The 21,918-nt window shown below is 46.2% G+C and overlaps 1 protein-coding gene across 4 annotated transcripts in view; it reads left to right on the forward strand.

The window, feature by feature from the left end:
- The window catches only part of ush2a (Usher syndrome 2A (autosomal recessive, mild)), a 1,282,968-nt gene that overhangs the window by 319,479 nt on the left and 941,571 nt on the right, over window positions 1-21,918 (forward strand). For all 4 annotated transcript variants that reach the window (XM_070889457.1, XM_070889458.1, XM_070889459.1 and 1 more), the window contains exons 10-11: window positions 8,736-8,931; window positions 11,145-11,275. In XM_070889457.1, the coding sequence (XP_070745558.1) occupies window positions 8,736-8,931; window positions 11,145-11,275 (327 nt within the window). The remainder of the gene's footprint in view (window positions 1-8,735; window positions 8,932-11,144; window positions 11,276-21,918) is intronic.

Raw genomic sequence — 21,918 nt, forward strand, 5'->3', positions numbered from 1 at the left:
CTCAGTCATGTTGAGGAAGCTCATCCTCTGCCTTTATACCCTGTGTTTATGACTATTGTCTCCGGCGCACTCCAGCCCTGTGCTAATGTCCTCTGTCATGTGGAGCATCAGGTCACTGTGGAAAAGGCTGCTGTTGTGAATGCTGCTGCTGCTTATGTTGTGGCGGCTGCTGTTGGTATTTCTTGTGCTGTTGGTGCCAGGGCTGATCTTTGTCCAATTCTGAAGTTCAAGGTGAGAGAACATAAGTGGCTTATGGTCTACAGGGCTGTAGTGATAGCCGCCCTCCTGTATGGCTCAGAGACGTGGACCATATACTGTAGACACCTTAAATCGCTGGAGAAATATCACCAACAATGTGTCCGCAAGATTCTGCAAATCCCATGGGAGGACAGGCGCAACAACATCAGTGTTCTCGCTCAGGCCAACATCCCCAGCATTGAAGCACTGACCACACTCGACCAGCTCTGTTGGGCGGGCTACATTGTTCACATGCCTGACACAAGACTCCCAAAGCAAGCGCTCTACTTGGAACTCCTGCACGGCAAGCGAGGAAACATTTCAAGGACACCCACAAAGCCTCCTTGATAAAGTGCAACATCCCCACTGACGCCTGGGAGTCCCTGGCCAAAGACCATCCTAAGTGGAGTAAGAGCATCTGAGAGGGCGCTGAGCACCTCGAGCCTCGTCGCCGAGAGCATGCAGAAAACATGCGGCAAACCAGACTCCCCACCCACCTTTTCCCTCAACCACTGTCTGTCCCACCTGTGACAGAGACTGTAATTCCCATGTTGGACTGTTCAGTCACCTAAGAACTCACTTTTAGAGTGGAAGCAAGTCTTCCTCAATTTCGAGGGACTGTCTATGATGATGATAGTAGCTGGCAATGTGGTGAGAGTGGCTTCCGAGGTTGCAGAAATGACTTGCAAACTGCACAAAATGGAGTCAGCAAGATTCTTTCCATTAGTCAAGTAGTCAAGTGTAATGCAGGAGTGCTTGGGTTGTCTTGCGCTCCTTCCGTTGTTTGTGCTTGGTTACCGCTTACTCCTGGCGAAGAGACTCGAGGTGGTCAGCGCCATCCCGGATGCTTCTCTACTTTGAGCGGTCTTGGGTGAGGGATTCCCAGGTGTCCCAGGGATGTTGCACTTTTTCAAGGAGGCTTTCAGGGTGTCCTTGAAGCATTTCCTCTGCCCACCTGGGGCTCGCTTGCCGTGTCAGAGCTTCGAGTAGAGTGCTTGTTTTGGGAGTCTCATATCGGGCATGCGGACAATGTGGCCCATCCATCGGAGCTGATCGAGTGTGGTCAATGCTTCGATGCTGAGGATGTTGGCCTGAGCAAGAGCACTGACATTGGTGTGCCTATCCTGCCACTGGATTTGCAAGATCTTGCGGAGGCAGTGTTGGTGGTACTTCTCCAGTGCTTTGAGGTGCCTGCTGTACATAGTCCATGTCTCTGAGCCATATAGGAGGACGGGTATCATGACTGCTCTGTAGACCATGAGCTTGGTGCCTGATTTGAAGTCCTGGTCTTCAAACACTCTCTTCCTCAGGCGACCAAAGGCTGCACTGGCGCCGGTGTTGGACTTCATCATCAACGTCTACCCTTGTTGATAGTAGGCTCCTGAGGTATGGAAAATGGTCCATGTTGTCCAAGGCCTTGTCGTGGATTTTGATAATCGGGGGGCAGTAGTGTGTGGTGGGCAAGGTTGGTAGAGGACCTTTGTCTTACGGATGTTTAGCGTAAGGCCCATACTCTCGGACACTTCGGTGAAGGTGTTGACGATGGTTTGGAGTTCGATCTCCAAGTGTGCGCAGATGCAAGCATCGTCTGCATACTGTAATTCAATGACAGAGGATGGGGCAACCTTGGATCTGGCCTGGAGGTGGCGGAGGTTGAACAGATTCCTGGTTATCCTGTAATTTAGCTCCACTTCAGCCAGGAGCTTGCCGAGGGTAAGATGGAGCATTGCAGCAAGGAAGATTGAAAAGAACATTGGTGCGATGACACAGCCTTGCTTGATCCCGGTCCGAACGTGTATTGGGTCTGTGGTGGATCCGTTGATCAGGATCACAGCTTGCATGTCATCATGAAGCAGGCGGAGGATGGTGACAAACATTTGAGGGCAGTCGAATTTGAGGAGAAAACTCCATCATCCCTCACAGTTGACAGTGTTGAAGGCCTTTGTGAGGTCAAAGAAAGCCATGTACAGAGGTTGGTGCTTGTCATGTATGTACATTCTGTTTGTAGCCACCAGATGGCGTCATTGTTGGAGGCCACTGAGCAACACACACATGGTGTTGCTCAGGTATAAAAGGCCAGCCACTTTGAGAGTCAGGCATTTGGGCCTAAATAAAGCAGAGCCAAGGTTGTACCTTGGTTAGTTAAACAGTACTCAGTTTGAACCTTTATTGCATACATAACATTTGGTGAAAAGAATACAAGAACCTTTGTTTGCAAAATGAGCACGATTAGATTTTTAGAGCAATTCTTGGAGGGAGAAGATTGGGCAGACTTTGTGAGCCGTTTGAACCAGTGCTTTGTGGCCAACAAAATGAAGGGGGTGGGCGATGCAGATCGGCGTCGGGCCGTGTTCCTCACTGTGTGTGGTTCAAGGATCTATGGTCTGTTAAAGAATCTACTCATGCCTTGTGATTCAACAGAGAAAACAGATGAGGAGTTGTGTACATTGATACAGGAGCACCTCAAGCTATACGACGGCATCATCATCTCGAGATACAGGTTTCATACACATGTTCGATCGGAGGGCCAGAGCGCAGCGGAAATCGTTGCCGACCTGAGACGCCTACCGAGAACATACAAGTTCAGGACAGTGTTGGCAGACATGCTACGGGACTTCTTTGTTATCGGTATCAACCACGAGGTGATCCTACGCAAACTTCTGGCAGTGGAGGAGTTGGATTTAAAAAGGGCCATCCAGATCGCTCAATCATGTATAATGACGGACAGGAGTCTAAAGCAAATAGCGGTGAAGAACCGAACATCGGTAAGTACTGTAAAAGCGATTGATTCGGTAGAGCGGCACATGGCAGGGCCTACCCGGCTGCATTCACGAAACCTGTGGCTGCTTAAAGTCCATCAGCGGGAATGTATCCACTTCTCCGTGTTGGAGTTGTGGGGGAAATCATCGGCACCAGCAGTGCCGATTTAAGCAATATAATTGCAAAGGCTGTCTGAGAGTGGGGCATTTCCAGTGTAAGTGTCCGCAGATGAGCAATCGAGCTACGACACACCACGTGGAGGATGAGAGTCAGACTAGCGCAGATCTGGATACACAATCCAAGATGCCAGAGGAGGAAGTATATGGACTGCACTCCTTCATAAACCAATTTTGATTAATGTGAAGTTTAACGGGATACCGGTATCGATTTAACTGGACACGGGGGTGAGTCAATCGATCATGAACAAGAGGACATTTTATAAGCTATGGGATACTAAAACTGTGAGGCCCAGGCTGAGCCCTGTTAACGGCAAGCTGCGCATGTACACCAAAGAATTGATAAAGGTAATTGGCAATGCACAAATTAATGTGTCATGTAATGGTGCGGTTCACGAGTTACCGTTGTGGATTGTTCCAGGCAATGGCCCAACGCTGCTCGGCAGGAGCTGGTTGGAGAAAATCAGATGTGACTGGAATGACATAATGGCGCTGTCATCGGATGAAGATACATGTGCCCAAATATTGAGCAAGTTCCCCTCGCTGTTCGAACCGGGTATCGGCAACTTCACGGGAGCCAAGGGCAGATCCACATGGACTCAGATGCAAGAGCCGTCCATCATAAAGCTCGGGCAGTGCCGTATATGATGAGGGAGAAGGTCGAAATTGAACTGGACAGACTCAAGCGTGAAGGGATCATATCACCGGTCGAATTTGATGAATGAGCCAGCCCCATTGTTCCTGTGCTGAAAAGTGATGGCACAGTCAGACTCTGTGGAGACTACAAGGCTACGATCAACAGGGTTTCGAAACAAGATCAGTACCTGTTACCGAAGGCTGATGACTTGTTTGCGATGCTAGCTGGAGGGAAGTCGTTCACAAAACTGGACTTGACGTCAGTCTATATGACACATGAGTTGGTCGAGACGCCGAGACTTACGTGCATTAACACACACAAAGGACTGTTTATTTCCCACAGGTGCCGTTTTGGAATTCGCTCAGATGCAGCAATATTCCAGAGGAATATGGAAAGTCTACTGAAGTCCATTCCCAGAACCGTCATGTTCCAAGATGACATCCTGATCACCGGTCGTGACTCCAAGGAACATCTAAACAACCTGGAAAAGGTTCTACTGCGTTTGGATAGAGTGAAATGCTCGAAGTGCGTCTTCATGTCACTGGAGGTCGAATTCCTCAGGAGGAAAATCACCGCTGATGGCATCAGAGCTACTGACGTGAAAACCAAGGCCACCAAGAATGCACCCAAGCCGCAGAATGTGACGGAGCTGCATTCGTTCCTGGGTCTACTCAACTACTTTGGTAACTTTCTACTTGAATTAAGCACTTGACTAGAACCAATGCACAGGCTATTAAGAAAAGGTGACAATTTGGTGTGGGGCACATCGCAAGACAGAGCTTTCGAGAAAGCCACCAATCTGCTTTGCTCGAACAAGCTGCTGGTACATTATGACCCATGTAGACGTTTACTTTTGGCCTGTGATGCATCGTCTTATGGAATTGGTTGCGTACTCCAACAAGCCAATGGATCGGGGAAACTTCAACCAGTCGCGTTTGCATCCAAAAGTTTGTCTAAAGCAGAAAGAGCCGACAGCATGGTCGAAAAAGAAGCTTTAGCGTGTGTGTACGGTGTTAAAAAGATGCATCGATATCTGTTCGGTCTGAGGTTCGAATTACTGATCACAAGCTGCTCATTTCATTATTTTCCGAGAGCAAAGCTATCAATACCAATGCTTCATCCCGCATCCAAAGGTGGGCACTGACATTATCTGCCTATGATTATGTCATTCGCCACAGACCTGGCACAAAGAATTGCGCCAATGCTTTGAGCTGGTTGCCATTGCCCACTCCAGAGGTGGAAACGCCACAACTGGCAGATCTAATGTTAATCATGGATGCTTTTGAGACTGAAGGAACCCCTGTTACGGCTCAACAAGTTAAGACTGGGACCAGCCAGGACCCAATTTTATCGGTGGTAAAGGGTTGCATCCTCAAAGGGGATTGGTCTGCCATACCCAAGCAAATGTGCGAGGAGGCCAAACCGTACATTCATCACAAGGACGAACTGTCTATTCAAGCAGATTGCATATTGTAGGGCAATCGTGTTGTAATGCACAAGAAAGGGGGAGAGAAGTTCGTGCGTGAGCTACACAGCACACATCCGGGTATAGTGATGATGAAAGCCATCGCCAGGTCCCATGTATGGTGGCCAGGGATTGATTCTGAGCTGGAAGCATGCATGCATCAGTGCAACACTTGCATGCAGCTCAGCAAAGCACCAGCAGAATCGTCGCTGAGTCTGTGGTCTTGGCCATCCAAACCTTGGTCCAGGATCCATGTAGACTTTACAGGTCCCTTCCTGGGCAAGGTGTTTTTAGTGATGGTGGACGCTTATTTGAAGTGGAGAGAATGCATAATCATGTCATCCAGCACGTCAACAGCAACCGCAGAGAATCTCAATGTCATGTTCGCGACATATGGTCTGCCTGACATAGTGGTGAGCGACAATGTGTCGTGCTTCACCAGTCAGGAGTTTCAGGAGTTTGTGAAACTTAATGGCATAAAACATGTAAGGTCAGCACCGTTCAAGCCTGCATCCAATGGGCAAGCTGAACGTGCAGTACAAATTATCAAGCAAAGCATGAGGAGAGTAACCCAAGGGTCACTGCAGACCCACTTGTCCTGCATACTGCTGAGTTACAGGACAAGACCCCACACACTTACAGGGGTCTCGCCTGCTGAACTCATGATGAAAAGAGGTCTTAAGACCAAGCTATCTCTAGTACATCCGGATTTAAATAATCATGTTGAATACAGACGACAAAGTTAACAAGGGTACCATGATCGCGCAACTGTGTCACGCGAGATTTCTGTTAATGATCCTGTATATGTGTTGAGCTATGGTCAGGGTCCCAAATGGATCGCTGGTACGGTAATGTCCAAGGAGGGCAACAGAGTATTCGTTATTGAGCTCAAGAATGGGCAAACTTGCAGGAAACACATGGATCAGACAAAGCTGAGGCACACAGACGAGCCAGAGCAGTCGGATGAAGAAACCATCGATGACCAACCAACCTACCAGCAGTCTTCAGAGGACTCAAGGGTCATCACTGAACACAAAATTTCCATCACGGATCTGTTCAAGAAAAATAGACTTGCAATTCCTGACATGGCCACTGCCACCGCCAACAAGTCAGTCATCCAGCCATCAGCCACAACAGACCACGCACACTCATCCAAGGCTGGAATCGAACTGAGATGGTCAACCCGGGAGCGCAAAGCACTGGACTGTCTCAACCTGTGAAAGACTGTGCTAAGATCTCAGAGGGGGGTATTGTCATATATGTACATTCTGTTTGTAGCCACCAGATGGCGTCATTTTTGGAGGCCACTGAGCAGCATGCACATGGTGCTGCTCAGGTATAAAAGGCCAGCCACTTGGAGAGTTAGGCACTTTGGGCCTAAATAAAGCATAGCCAAGGTTGTACCTTGCTTAGTTAAACAGTACTTAGTTTGAACCTTTATTGCATACATAACAGTGCTGATCCTGCATTTCTCTTGAATTTGCCGCGCTGCGAAGATCATGTCCATTGTGCCCCTTAGTGGGAGGAATCCGCATTGCGACTCTGTGAGGAGCTCTTCAGCCACAGGGAGAAGGCGATTGAGGAGGATTCTTGCGATGACTTTCCCTGTGGCAGACAGCAGGGAAACTCCTCCGTAATTACCACAATCAGACTTGTCACCTTTCTTGAAGATGATCATGATTACAGCGTCACTGAGATCCCCCGGCATGCTCTCCTCCTTCCAAATAACAGAAATGAGTTCATGGATTCACGCCAATAGTGCTTCTCTGCCATGCTTTAGTGCCTCGGCGAGGATTCCATCTGCTCCTAAGGCCATGTTGTTCTTCAGTTGTTGGATGGCCTTTTCAACCTCATGCTGGGGCTGGGCTGATGCTGAGATGGTGGCGAGTAGCATGCTGTGGGATGGAGTCGAGGACACTCATGTCGAAGACAGAGTCTCGGTTAAGGAGATCTTCGAAGTGCTCCTTCCAGCAGGCCTCTTTGTCCTTCATGAGTACCTCTCTGTTCTTGGCCTGCAGTGAGTTAGGACCTTGGGTGCTTGGGTCATAGGTCTTGACTGCGCTAAAGAATCCACGCATGTCATGGTTGTTAGCTAGTTGCTGGATCTCATGCGCTTTCTCCACCCACCATCTGTTCTTTAGATCGTGAGTTTTTTGTTGGACCTCCACCTTCAGACGTCTGTCTATAGAGCTGCTTTCTTGCTTTCGAGTTGTTGTTGCTGTTTTCAGTTCAAGAATGCCTTGCGCTTGAGGCTTCTTATCTCCTGGATCTCCTGGTTGTGCTCATCGAACCAGTCTTGGTGTTTCCTGGTCGAGTGATTGAGTGTCCCTTCACAGGTGCTAATTATGGAGGCCTTGAGGGCAGACCAGGCACTGTGGACACTCTGCGTCTCTGGATCACTGGGAATCGTCAGGTTGGTTGTGAGGCATTGGCTGAACAGGGCTTTCTTAGCACGGTCTTTGAATGCTCCAGCATTGATTTTCCTGTAGCATCGTTTCTATTGCTGCTGCTGTTTTGGGGCTACATTGATGGAGATGACAGAGCGGATTAGGCGGTAGTCCATCCAGCAATTGTCAGCTCCTGTCATGGCATGGGTTATGCGGACGGCCTTGCACTCTCTCGATAATAGGTCGCCACACATGGCGATGATGTCACCGCCAGTCGCGTGGCAGCCCGAGGCGCTACCCGCAGTGGCAGCACCTGCGCAGACTCCCGGGCAATTTCCTGGAAGCCGGTAGCCCCCTCCCAGGGCGAAAAGTGCTTGGAGGCACAAACGTGTCTTTCAAAAAGGGGCAATTTCGCCGACCTGAAACGTAGGAACAGGAGTAGGCCATTCAGCCCCTTGAGCCTGTTCTGCCTTTCAATTAGATCATCGTTGATCTGTACCTCAACTGTATTTATCCACCTTTGATCCATAATCCCTTAATTCCCTTACCTCATAAAAGCCTATCGATCTCAATTGAAGCAGCATCCATAGCTTTTTGTGGAAGAGAATTCTGTTCGGAATTGCACACCCTCTAAGGTAGAGGGCTTCACTTCAGCAGAAATAAAAATCGTGAGTGCGGTAAAATGGGCTGCCAACTCGTTATCATCTGTTCTACACTATCACACAAAGTCAAGATTTACCTCTTTGTGTGTGCAAAAATATGTATCTTGCATTTGTCACCTATTCAGCTCTGCCATTGTGAAATTGTGCACATAATGTTTACAAATACATGGAAATCATTTTCTGACACTTGATATATTTTGTGCAGAAATTAATTTTTCTGGTATCCATGCACTGAGTTTATTATTTTAAGAGTGTAAGGTTCTGGCATGAGCATTAGAAACTGCAATATTACAATTCTTATCTGCAAGTGTTTAAAAATAAAGTTTACAACTGTTAGAAATATGTGCAAATATTTATATGCTGGCCCTTTGAACTATTTATTTTCTAATTTTTGAACAACTTTTTTTTTAGTGTGAGCGCTGCCAGCCACTCTTCAATGACAAGCCTTTCCATCAGGGTGATCAGGTTCATGCTTATAATTGTAAACCTTGTCAGTGCTATAAACATGCCATCAGTTGCCACTATGACACTTCCATAGATCCATTCCCTCATGACTACTTCAGGGGTGGTGGTGGAATTTGCGACGACTGCCAACAGAACACCGCTGGTAAGTATATGAGGTTTTTTTTGTGGTAAATTTTTGTGTTGATCAAAGTTAGGTATACAACATGAACATAGTGCATTCTTTGTTAAGTATGCTATAGGTCAGATGGAGTACAAGGACCCTCAATTCTATTTCAGTAATGTGCTATAGAATATGAAAAAAATAATAATTACTAGACTAGTGTACTAACAGAATAATACTATTTTTATTTCAGATTTCCAGCATTCACAGTGTTTTGCTTTAATAGTATTTCAGTAACAGCAGTTTTGACTCACTGAGTGAGATTGCCATGTCTTCAGCTGCAAATATAGCGTTCGCTGACTAGTTTGTTCAAGACTATGAGAGAGTTTGTCAGTCCAGTGGTGTAGTGTGTTGACCTGTCACTCTGCTGTTCAGTTTTGTGCCCATGATTTCTCACATGATGAACTCCTGATCTTATTCAGGCTTCCGGGGGAGGCATGATTTGCTTTCCCATCTCTTCCTTTGGGGAAAGCACCTCAAATCAATGAACTCACTTGTGAAGAACTTTTTAATAATGAATGGCATTGGCATAGATCATCTACCAGGCTACTTGATTAGCAAATGGCATGCAATATGTGCAGACCTAAATTAATTTTTTAACAAGTGGACTGAAAAATATTGTTTCAGGATTGCTGGTGGAGTTTATGATATATACGACTGAAACTTTCAAATTTGGCAGGGACTTAAAAACGGGCAATATCAGATCAGCTACCCATTATACATCCCACCAAACTTTCCTTCCCATGACTTCAATGGGAAGGAAAATTGGATGGGATGTATAATGGGCTGGCGATCCACCCTGCCTTCATTGTCACAAATCAAAATCCTGGAATTTCCTGACTACCACCATCATGGAAGCACCATCAGTACAAAGAGGAGGCTCAACACTGCTTACTCAAGGCTACACCCCGGCTGAAGTTGAAAGTTTTGTCGAATACCTTTATAATAAAACCTCTCATTGCCATTGTTTATGTTGTGATCATCAAGTCTGTTTTTCAGGTTTTTTTCTTATTAGCTAAGTGTTTTCTTCCTAATTCTGAGATTGTTCCTTTTTCCAAATGGTTACTTTAATTATTTTCTATTTTCATTATTCTCCCATCATGTTACGCATAGCCTTTCAGCAAGTTTAATTTTCTCCCCAGTTATATTCTACAAAAAAAGAATCTACCCAATCACATTCAGCAAAAAAATAATCTGAATTAGTCACTTGTTAACTCACTTGTTCCTGCGATATTTGGCAATGCTGGCAAAGCCACATTTATTGCCCATGCTTAGTAGCCTTGAGTAAGCAGTGTTGAGCCTCCTCTTTGTACTGATGGTGCTTCCATGATGGTGGTAGTCAGGAAATTCCAGGATTTTGATTTGTGACAATGAAGGCAGGGTGGCATATATCCAAAACAGAATGGTCAGTGACTTGGGGAAGATGCTGGAGATGATGGTGTTCACTTAATATTGCTGCTTAACCTGAGAGGAAAGGTTTTATTAATAGTTGCTTTAAATGTTATGAATTGTCAAGTAAGTGAGTTATCATATACTCCTGACCCAGGAGGAGCAGGAATATGCCTGACTCCACAATACTTGTGATCGCCTCCCTCATTGGCAGCTCCATACCCCCACCTCCCACCCCACCCCCACTCCCCCTGCTGGGACTTACCTTTGGGATGTTGCTGTCAAAGAAAGTGGCCCAACATTCATCTTTTTAAAATGGGTTAGCTGCCTGTGGAGGCACAACAGGTGCTGACAGCATGCCTAAGTAATTTTCGATGACTGAGCCTCAGATTCAGGCTGGTTGGGGCATGCATTCTGTGTGCCTATTTCAAATCCAAAGATGGGCCTTAACAAATTTCTACCCCCAAATGCCAACCCACAATGCACCTCGCTCTGAGCATGACACTGGGCCCCATCCAAGCCTACCTCCCACACATCTGGTTCTGCCAGACTATGCAGCCCAATTTACCCTTCAGCCTTGTAGACCGCTGTGGGAGATCCACTAGAATATATTACATTATTTGGGAAAAATTGAGCTGGTATTTCTGTTTAATATTATTCACTATAATACTTTGAGGCAAGCTTTGTGTTGGAAATATTTAACAATAGTTGAACATTTACAGAATTTGTGCACTTGGGTTTATTTGACTTAAATCTACTTTGAACGACTGATTAATTTGTGCATGTTGTTCAATCAATTCTTGTAGGAAGAAATTGTGAATGGTGTAAAGACTATTTTTACCGAGAAATAGGTGTCAGCCTCTCAGCAACTGATATATGCAAACAATGTGATTGCTTACAATCTGGAGTCATAAATGGGAGCCTCCTGTGTGATCAGGTGGGTAATTTTAATAAGTGCAAGTGCGCTTTCAAAAATTCGTTTGAATGGCAGTGCAAATGTGTTTCGTAGGGAATAGAATGTTGTGTTTAAGTAATTGTTCTCTGCAAGATTATCACTTGAGGGCTGAGACTGTTGTGACAAGTTATGTTGTAATGGATTCTGTTTCACTGTTTACTTTTTCATTTAGAATATTTTTATGTCAGAAAACGGTTGACTCCTAATAATCATCATTAAATATTTGTGACTGCTAAAATCATTCAAGTTACATAGAAACTGAACATACCATTTACTTAATTCCATGTTTTGCAAATATTTTGTCAGTAATATATCTTCTTTATTCATAGAGAAGCATAAATGATACTAATCTAAGTGACTTTAAACTATTTGGATGCGCAAAATGATCCATTCTGCTGTTCTAGATTATTTTATCTATAAAGTTTAGCCATATTGTTTTAAATGTGTAATAATCAAAAACAGTTTGTTTTTGTTTATACAATACATGTGATCCATTTGTGGTGGTAGTTTACAACCAGTAATGAATACCTTCAAGAAGATGCTGCTGAAACTACTGTATTTTTACAGCTAAGTGGATTCTATGGCTTTGAAATTCAGTTCTGTAGCGCTCGTTATTTGGATGCCAAATTGGGACCAAAATGGCTTCCGTGCAGCGCGCGTACACTTCTGGTGTGGTCCGCGGCGGACACTATCTTTGATGAGGGCGGTAGTGCTGTCGTTAGGAGTGTGCACTAGAAGTATGGTAAGTAGCGCTGCTATTTTTGTCATCATCGCTGGAGCCAATGCCCTCTCCTAACCTCACATAGCTGAACATGTGTTCAGTAGCAGGAAGGATTCTCCACCAGCAATATTTAAAGGGATCAACACATTTCAGGTAACTTGCTTTTTGATTTCTACTGGCTCTGTGTAAGTTTGTGGAACTGTCTGGAGCTTTCAAGAGTTATTTAAAGTTGGTGAGGTGACTTGGAGTGGTGCTGCAAGTGGAAAAGGTCTTGCTTCTGAATTCAAGAGTTCTGGTCAGACCACTTGCTCCCAGTCATGGGTGCTGTAGTTGTTATCCCCCTTGGCATGCAGTATGACAGGGAGATAAAGCAGAGGCAGCAAAGAAGAGGACACGCGTAAGGAGGCAGAGGAGGAGGAGGAGGAGTTGGAGGGGGAGAATAGCTCTCAACAGAAGGCTTTACCCACTTAGTGTGTCCTGAGAGCAAATATCTTACCTCAATGTGAGCCAAGAGCAGTGTCTGCGAATTACGAATGAGGTGCTCACAGAACTCTGCCACCTCTTGGAACCAGACCTGCAGCCTCTCTTCAGGGCAAGGATAGCACTGCCACTGCTTGTGAAGATGAAGGAAACATAGTGGGAGAGGAATCTGTGGAATTTTCTGCCCCAGAGAGCTGTGGAGGCTGAGTCATTGAATATATTTAAAGCAGAGATAGACAGATTTTTTAGTGATAAGGGAATAAAGGATAATGGAAAGCGGGCAGGAAAGTGGAACTGAGTCCATAATCAGATCAGCCATGATCTTGTTAAATGGCGGAACTAGCTCAAAGGGTCAAATGGCCTACTCCTGCTCCTATTTCTTGTGTTCTTATGTTCTTGTGTTTATTAAGTGGCTTAGTGGCTTTGAAAGTGGTTAATTCCACAGGCACGGATGAAATGTATCCCAGGCTGTTAAGAGAAGCAAAAGAGGAAATAGCAGAAGCTCTGACTATTATTTTCCAATCCTCTCTGGCAAGAGGTGCAGTGCCAGAGGACTGGAGGACCGCTAACATTGTACCTTTGTTTAAAAGGGGAGAAAGGGATAGACTGAATAATTACAGGCCAGTCAGCCTAACCTCGGTGGTTGGAAAATTATTGGAACAAATTCTGAGGGATAGGATAAATCTTAATTTAGAAAGACGCGGATTAATCAAGGACAGTCAGCTTGGATTTGTTAAGGGAAGGTCGTGTTTGACTAACTTGATTGAATTTTTTGAGCAGCTAACAAGGAGGGTCGATGAGGGCAGTGCATTTGATGTAGTGTATATGGATTTTAGCAAGGCTTTTGATAAGGTCCACATGGTAGGCTGGTCACAAAAGTAAAAGCCCATGGGATCCAGGGAAAAGTGGCAAGTTGGATCCAAAATTGACTGAGAGGCAGGAAACAAAGGGTAATGGTTGATGGGTATTTTTGTGACTGGAAGGCTGTTTTCAGTGGTGTTCCGCAGGGCTCAGTATAATTAAGAAGTTTGCAGATGATACTAAAATCAGCTGTGTGGTTGATAATGAAGGAGAAAGCTGTCGACTGCAGGAAGATATCAATGAACTGGTCAGGTGGGCAGAACAATGGCAAATGGAATTCAATCTGGATAAGTGTTAGGTAATGCATTTGGGGAGGGCTAACAAGGCAAGGAAATACACATTAAATGGTAGAACACTGAGAGCTGTAGAGGAACAAAGGGACCTTGTAGTGCATGTCCACAAATTCCTGAAGGTAGCAGGACAGGTAGATAAGGTGGTTAAGAAGGCATACGGAATACTTGCCTTTATTAGCCGAGGCATAGAATACAAGAGCAGGGAGGTTATGCTTGAACTGTATAAAACATTTGTTAGGCCACAGCTGGAGTGCCGTGTGCAGTTCTAGTCATGACACTACAGGAAAGATGTGATTGGACTAGGGAGGGTACGGAGGAGATTTACGAGGCTGTTGCCTGGACTGGAGAATTTTACCTATGAGGAAAAATTGGATAGGCTGGGTTTGTTTTCTTTGGAACAGAGGAGGCTGAGGGGAGATCTTATTGAGGTGTATAAAATTATGAAGGGCCTAGTTAGAGTGGATAGGAAGGACCTATTTCCCTTAGCAGAAGGGTCAACAACCAAGGGGCATAGATTTAAAGTAATTGGTAAAAGGTTTAGAGGGGATTTGAGGGGAAATGTCTTCACCCAGGTGGTGGTAGGAGTCTGGAACTCATTGCCTGAAAGGGTGGTAGAGGCAGAACCCCTCACCATATTTTAAAAGTACTTGGATGTGCAGTTGAACCTACAAGGCTATGGACCAAGAGTTGGAAAGTGGGATTAGGCTGGTAAGCTCTTTGTCGACCGGCGTGGATACAGTGGACGGAAATAGCCTCCTTCCGTGCTGTAAATTTCTATGATTCTGTGATGATAAGGTAACCTTGGCCCTGAATTTCTTTGCTTTGGGATTCTTCCAGGCTAGAGCAGGTAACATCTGTAACATCTCGCACTTCGCCGTCCACTGCTGCATAAGAAAGGTGACAGTAGCTCTTTATACCAGAAGAGGGGATGTCATTGTCTTGTCTCTGACCAGAGAGAAGCAGATGATGCATGCACATGGTTTTGCCAGGAGAACAGACTTCCCCATGGTGCAGGGCATCATCAACTGCACCATGCAGCTTTGAGGGCACCATATATACTGCCCAAGATTCCACAGGAGTTGTTCCTATTTTTTTGGAGCATTTAGTTTTTTTTGGAGTAAGCTAAAAATTGCAATTCTCCAAATTTAGTTTGCTCCAGCTTCAGTGAGTTAGTTCAGTTTCTTTTTAGTTCAGTTTTTTTTCAAAAGGGGGCGTTATCAGACAGGAAGCAGAGAGTCAGGATAAACCCAGACAGGAAGCGGAGAGTCGGGATAAACGGATCCTTTTCAGAATGGCAGGCAGTGACTAGTGGAGTGCCGCAGGGCTCAGTGTTGGGACCCCAGCTCTTTACAATATACATCAATGATTTAGATGAAAGAATTGAGTGTAATATCTCCAAGTTTGCAGATGACACTAAACTGGATGGCGGTGTGAGCTGTGAAGGGGACACTAAGAGGATGCAGGGTGACTTGGACAGGTTAGGTAAGTGGGCAAATGCATGGCAGATGCAGTATAATGTGGAAAAATGTGAGGTTATCCACTTTGGAGGCAAAAACGCGAAGACAGAATATTATCTGAATGGCGGCAGATTAGGAAAAGGGGAGGTGCAACGAGATCTGGGTGTCATAGTTCATCAGTCATTGAAAGTTGGCATACAGGTACAGCAGGCGGTGAAGAAGGCAAATGGTATGTTGGCCTTCATAGCTAGGGGATTTGAGTATAGGAGCAGGGAGGTCTTACTGCAATTGTACAGGGTCTTAGTGAGGCCTCACCTGGAACATTGTGTTTAGTTTCGGTCTCCTAATCTGAGGAAGGACGTTACTTGCTATTGAAGGAGTGCAGCGAAGGTTCACCAGACTGATTCTCGGGATGGCTGGACTGACATATGAGGAGAGACCTGGATCAACTGGGCCTTTATACATTGGAATTTAGAAGGATGAGAAGGGATCTCATAGAAACATGTAAGATTCTGACGGGACGGGACAGGTTAGATGTGGGTAGAATGTTCCCAATGTTGGGGAAGTCCAGAACTAGGGGACACAGTCTTAGGATAAGGGGTAGGCCATTTAGGACTGAGATGAGGCGAAACTTCTTCACTCAGAGAGTTGTTAACCTGTGAAATTCCCTGCCGCAGAGAGTTGTTGATGCCAGTTCATTGGAAATATTCAAGAGGAAGTTCGATATGGCCCTTTCGGCTAAAGGGATCAAGGGGTATGGAAAGAAATCAGGAAAGGGGTACTGAGGGAATGATCAGCCATGATCTTATTGAATGTCGGTGCAGGCTCGAAGGGCCAAATGGCCTACTCCTGCACCTATTTTCTATGTTTCAATGTTTCTACCTGCCACTTACGCCTGTTTTGGCCATTTAAGCAAGTTTAGACAGCGAAAAGTTACTCCAAACTAACTTAGGCCAGCGTATGTGTCCACTTTTGTACGCTCAGAAAAACCTTGTGTAGACTTAAGAAATGAGCGCAGGTAGCCAGAGATGGGCGGGGGGGAAGGGAAGTTAGAGGATTTTCCAAAGCATTAAACACTTCACTTTTAACAATAAAGAACCATCATCAATAGTAAATGTTAAATAAATCAATAAATAAAATATTAAAAGTTCCTACCTTACCTACTACAGCACGCAGCGCCTATCCGTTTGGGCTGTTCAGCCAGGGCCTAGGGGTGGGATCCGAGCACTGGAAGTCCTCCAGCAGCACACGCAGCAGTGCCTTTTCGGGCCGTTCAGCCAGGGGTTAGGGGTGGGATCCATCGAACGACCACCGGGGAGCCCTCCAGCAGCACATGCAGCAGCGCCTTTTTGGGCCGTTCAGCCAGGGCTAGGGGCTTGGGACGGGAGAGCAACAAGCAGCTGGCTGGGCTGCAGGAGGGAATTTAAAGGGAGCTGCAGGAGAGGGAGAGGGAGAGAGAAGTGACATCACTGAAGGGAGGAGGGGGAGAGAACAAAAGACCTTTGGGTGTGGTCCATATACCTTGTGGAGAGGGAGAAGTGCTGTGCTGCCATTTTTCACCATTGACCTTTGAAAGTTTAAGTTTTACTTCAAGTATGGGTGCTGCATTATCAACGCCATGTATTTTGCAATGGTTCTGCATCATTGTGCTACGTAGGAGAGAATTGATTAGAGCTCATCGCATCAAGAATGTCATAGCCCGTAGGCTGCTGGGCAGGAGGCCTTACTCACCTTGGCAATATCGAGTCAGGCATTCGTACCTGGACCTGAGTGAGGGTGATTGTATCAAAAGGCTGCGTTTCCACAGAGAAATTGTCCTTGAGACCTGTGAGTTGCTGAGACTAGATTTACAGCCAAGAAACAGAAGATGGACTGCCTTATCTGTTGAAGTGAAGGTTACAGCTGCACTTTCCTTCTATGCCTTGGGATCGTTTCAAGCTACAACTGGAGATGTGTGCGCCATCTCTCAAAGTGCAATACGTGTCTGCATTCACCAGGTCACGGCTGTACTATATGCGCGGAGGAATGACTTCATCAAGTTCCCAATGACCGCCCAAGCAATCTGTGACAGGGCTCTGGGGTTCTCAAGAATTGCTGGCTTCCCAAAGGTACAGGGCTGCATTGATTGTACCCACATCGCCTTGCGAGCACCTGTGGAGGATGTCGAGCAGTTCAGGAATAGAAAAGGCTTCCACTCCATTAATGTGCAGCTCGTGTGTGACAACATGCATCGCATCATGTCAGTCGATGCGAGATACCCTGGCAGCACCCATGATGCGTTCATCCTATGCGACAGCGTTATATCTGACATGTTTGAGCAGCAGCCAGAAGGGCAGAGTTGGCTACTGGGAGACAAAGGGTACAGCCTGGCCACCTGGCTCATGATGCCCCTACGCGTAACACGGACGGAAGCTGACCATCAATACAACATGTCGCACATTACGACGCGTAGCATCATAGAGAGGACCATTGGCATCTTGAAACAGCGTTTCCGATGCCTGGACCAATCCGGAGGTCACGCAATATTCCCAGAGATTGTCGGTCAGTTCACTGTTGTGTGCTGAATGCTGCATAACTTAGCCATCATGAGTCAGCAGCAGCTGATAGTGGAAGAAGAAGACCCACCTGCAGTGAGAATGCCTGATGATAATGATTTGAAAGATACAGGTCACGAACAGGAGGAGGTGGTGGTGGAGGATGATGACGAGGATGAGGAAACCATGCAATTGCCTGAGGCCGGAGCACGAGGGTGGAGGAGGGCGGGCCATCGTGCTCCTTTAACGATTGCTCGAGCCTTGTGCTAGCAGCTCATCCGTGAACGCTTCAATTACTGATGCCTGAGGGTTCAGCGACAACTGTTCCACATGGATATGTTTATTTTTGCAGTTGTTCCGAAATGTTGTGTTGTGTTAATGGAACATGATTCAGTTTTAATATAAATATATTTTATTGAAAAGTTTACAATGTACTGCACTTTAGTGTAATAAAATAATTCTTGTATCAAACTTTACTTTAATATGACTCTTTAAGATCACTTAAAAACTTTAAGATCACTTATAAACTTGTAAAGTTACAAAACTTACAAAACAATTTCAATTTGAAAAAACTTACACTCTAAGATCACTTAAACTTTAAGATCACTTTTTAGTTGTACATTTAAATAACTTATAAAATGTGAGAATATTTACACTCTAAGATCACTTAAAAACCCTAAGATAATTTCTAAAGTTGTAAAGTTACAAAACTTACAAAACAATTTCAATTTGAAAACAGTAACAACAGTAACATCAAAAACAACAACAATAGCAGCAAAGAAAGGCTGCACCCATCTCTCATCCACATCTCGGTGAATGTGCACTTCTTCATGGGGGTGTAATTTGATTGGCCGGGCTGTGTGCCCTTATTGCAGCAGCTACTTCACCCAGGCCCTCCTTGATGGCCTGTGCCGTCATTTGCACTCCCTCTGACATTCCCTCCTTTATTTCCCGTGTCATTGCTGCTATTTCTCCCGACCCTCCCATTACCTCATCACCCACCGCACTGACATTGTGCACGAGTAATCGGATAAGGTCATTGGTCTCCACATAACCTCAACCACATCTGTTGCACGCTGCATCTCAGAAGGGCGTGGTTGGATTCTCCTTATCCTCGACTTGGCTCTGCCTCGCAGCATCCCTCCAGTGGGAAGCGCAGGCTGGGACGGTGGGGCCCTGGGTCTTCCAAGCTGCATTCCACCACCACCACCACCACCACTGGGACACGCAACCTCTGACAGTGGGGCACTGGGTGTTACAAGCTGCATTCCACCACCACCACCACTGGGAACCGAAACCTCTGATAGTGGGGCACTGGGTGTTACAAGCTGCATTCCACCACCATCACCACTGGGACCCGCAAACTCGGAATTTGTGAAACCACCGAATGTCGCATCAGAACTTAAACCACTAAACAAGGATGTGGAGTTGACGAAACCATGGAATGTCGGACTAGAACCCATGTAAGTGTTTGGAAAACTGAGGTCCTGTAATATGAACTGATCCATATTAAGATCAAACATTCTCCCTTGAACACATACCCATGCTCCCCTCCTCCCAGCCCCAGCCTTGGTCTGGATCGTCCGCATCTGAATCTTCTTCTGCCTCTTCAGGATCTTCAGAATTGGCATTATTGTAGTGTATGGAGAAAGAGTCAGACTGAACACTGTGAGCTCAAAGTAAAGTGTGACCTTAGTTTTTTATTGCAGGTCTCCAGAGTGCCTCTCCAACCTGTGAAGCCTCCTTAAATACCTGTGCTCCCAAGGGATTATGAGATCCCTTAGGACTACGGGGAATGAGCCCTCTGGTGGCCGTATAAACAAGTCCAGATACATAACAACATTCCCCCCCCCCCCCCCCCACAAAAGTGAATAGGGTAACTATTTACAATATGAGTCGATCTGGGGCCCTTCTTGCCCTGGTTGATCATCTTGGTGTGAAGGCTGATGTTGTTGAGTCATTTGTTGGGCCCTCGCTGGGCTGCTGTACAGCTGGCCTTGCTGGGCTGCCTGGTGTGTTGGGCCCTGCTGGGCTGCTGTGAATGATGGGGTCTGCTTCGTGGTCAACCGTGGTTTGGTTGCCACTGGTGTGTGTGTTGGGGGATCAAAAAAGGTAGGGTCCAAGGTGGGTTGCTCAGGGTAGTCCGTGAATCTGAGTTTGATTTGGTCCAAGTGTTTCCGGTGAATGAGTCCATTTGAAAGTTTGACCCGAAACACCCTGCTCCCCTCTTTGGCCACGACTGTGCCGGGAAGTCACTTGGGACCTTGCCCATAATTTAATACAAATACAGGATCATTGACTTCAAACTTGCGTGACACATTTGCGCTATAATGGTATGCACTTTGTTGAAGCTGCCTGCTCTCTACCTGTTTATGTAGATCAGGGTGAACTTGTCTTATGTGCTCTTTTCATGAGCAGTTCAGCAGGTGGGATCCCAGTGAGTGAGTGGGGTCTCGTGCGGTAGCTAAGCAGGAATCGGGATAGGCGAGTCTGTAGTGAGCCTTCAGTTGCCCTCTTCAAGCCTTGCTTGATGGTTTGCACTGCTCTCTCTGCCTGACCATTGGACACTGGTTTAAACGGGGCAGATGTGACATGTTTGATCCCGTTACGGGTCATGAATTTGTTGAACTCAGCACTGGTAAAACGTGGCCCGTTGTCGCTCACCAGGACATCGGGTAAGCCATGTGTGGCAAACATGGCCTGCAGGCTTTCAGTGGTGGCAGCGGACGTGCTAGCCACCATTATCTCACATTCAATCCACTTGGAGTACGCGTCTACAACCACAAGGAATATTTTACCCAAGAATGGGCCTGCATAGTCGACGTGTACCCTAGACCACGGTTTGGAGGGCCAAGACCATAAACTTATCGGCACCTCCCTGGGTACATTGCTCAACTGCGAGCATGTATTACATCTGTGAACGCAGGACTCTAAGTCTGCATCGATGCCGGGCCACCACACATGGGATCTGGCTATCGCTTTCATCATTACGATACCTGGGTGGGTACTGTGGAGGTCATTGATGAAGGTATCTCTGCCCTTCTTGGGGACCACTACTCGATTGCCCCACAGAAGGCAGTCTGCCTTTATAGACATTTCATCTTTGCGCCGCTGGAACGGCTTTATCTCTTCCTGCATTTCCACTGGGACACTGGACCAGCTCCCATGAAGCACACAACTTTTGACTAGAGATAATAAGGGGTCCTGGCTTATCCAGGTTTTGATCTGCCAGGCAGTGACGGGTGATTGCTCACTCTCAAATGCTTCCATAACCATGGCTAGATCTGCGGGCTGCGCCATTTCCACCCCCGTAGTGGGCAATGGCAGCCTACTGAGAGCATCGGCGCAGTTTTCTGTGCCTGACCTGTTGCGGATGGCGTAGTTGGATGCGGATACCGTGAGCGCCCATCTCTGGATGCGGGCCGATGCGTTGGTATATATCCCTTTGCTCTCGGAAAACAGGGATATAAGTGGCTTATGGTCAGTTTCCAATTCAAATTTTAGCCCAAACAGGTATTGATGCATTTTCTTTATCCCATAGACACACGCTAACGCTTCTTTTTCAATCATGCTGTAGGCTCTCTCAGCCTTAGACAGACTCCTGGATGCATAAGCAATTGGTTGCAGTTTCCCGAAATCATTAGCTTGTTGCAATACACACCCGACGCCATATGACGACGCATCACATGCTGGTACCAAGTGCTTACATGGATTATACAACACTAGCAATTTGTTTGAGCATAACAATTTTCTCATTTTTACAAAGGTATTTTCTTGGCTTTTGCCCCAAACCCATTTGCCCCCTTTTCATAGTAAGACATGCAGTGGTTCTAGCAGAGTGCTGAGATCCAGTAAGAAGTTATCAAAGTAGTTCAAGAGTCCCAAGAATGACCGCAGCTCCGGTACATTCTGTGGCCTCAGTGTATTTTTGATTGCCTCCATCTTCGCGTTGGTGGGCCTGATGCCGTCCGCCGCGATCCTCCTTCCCAAAAACTCCACTTTAGGCACCAGGAAATCGCACTTCGAGCGTTTGAGTCGACTAAGAACCTCCTCCAGGTTCTGCAGGTGCTCGACTGTGTACCGACCTGTGACCAAGATGTCGTCCTGGAAGACCACGGTGTGCGGGACCAACTTCAGTAAACTTTACATGTTTCTCTGTAATATCGCCTCCGCTGATCGGATTCCAAACGGACATCTGTTATAAACAAAAAGACCTTTGTGTGTGTTGATACAGGTGAGGGCCTTTGATGATTCCTCCAGTTCCTGTGTCATGTAGGCT

The sequence above is a fragment of the Pristiophorus japonicus genome, chromosome 9 (assembly GCF_044704955.1).
Source record: "Pristiophorus japonicus isolate sPriJap1 chromosome 9, sPriJap1.hap1, whole genome shotgun sequence".
Classification (NCBI taxonomy): Eukaryota; Metazoa; Chordata; class Chondrichthyes; family Pristiophoridae; genus Pristiophorus; species Pristiophorus japonicus.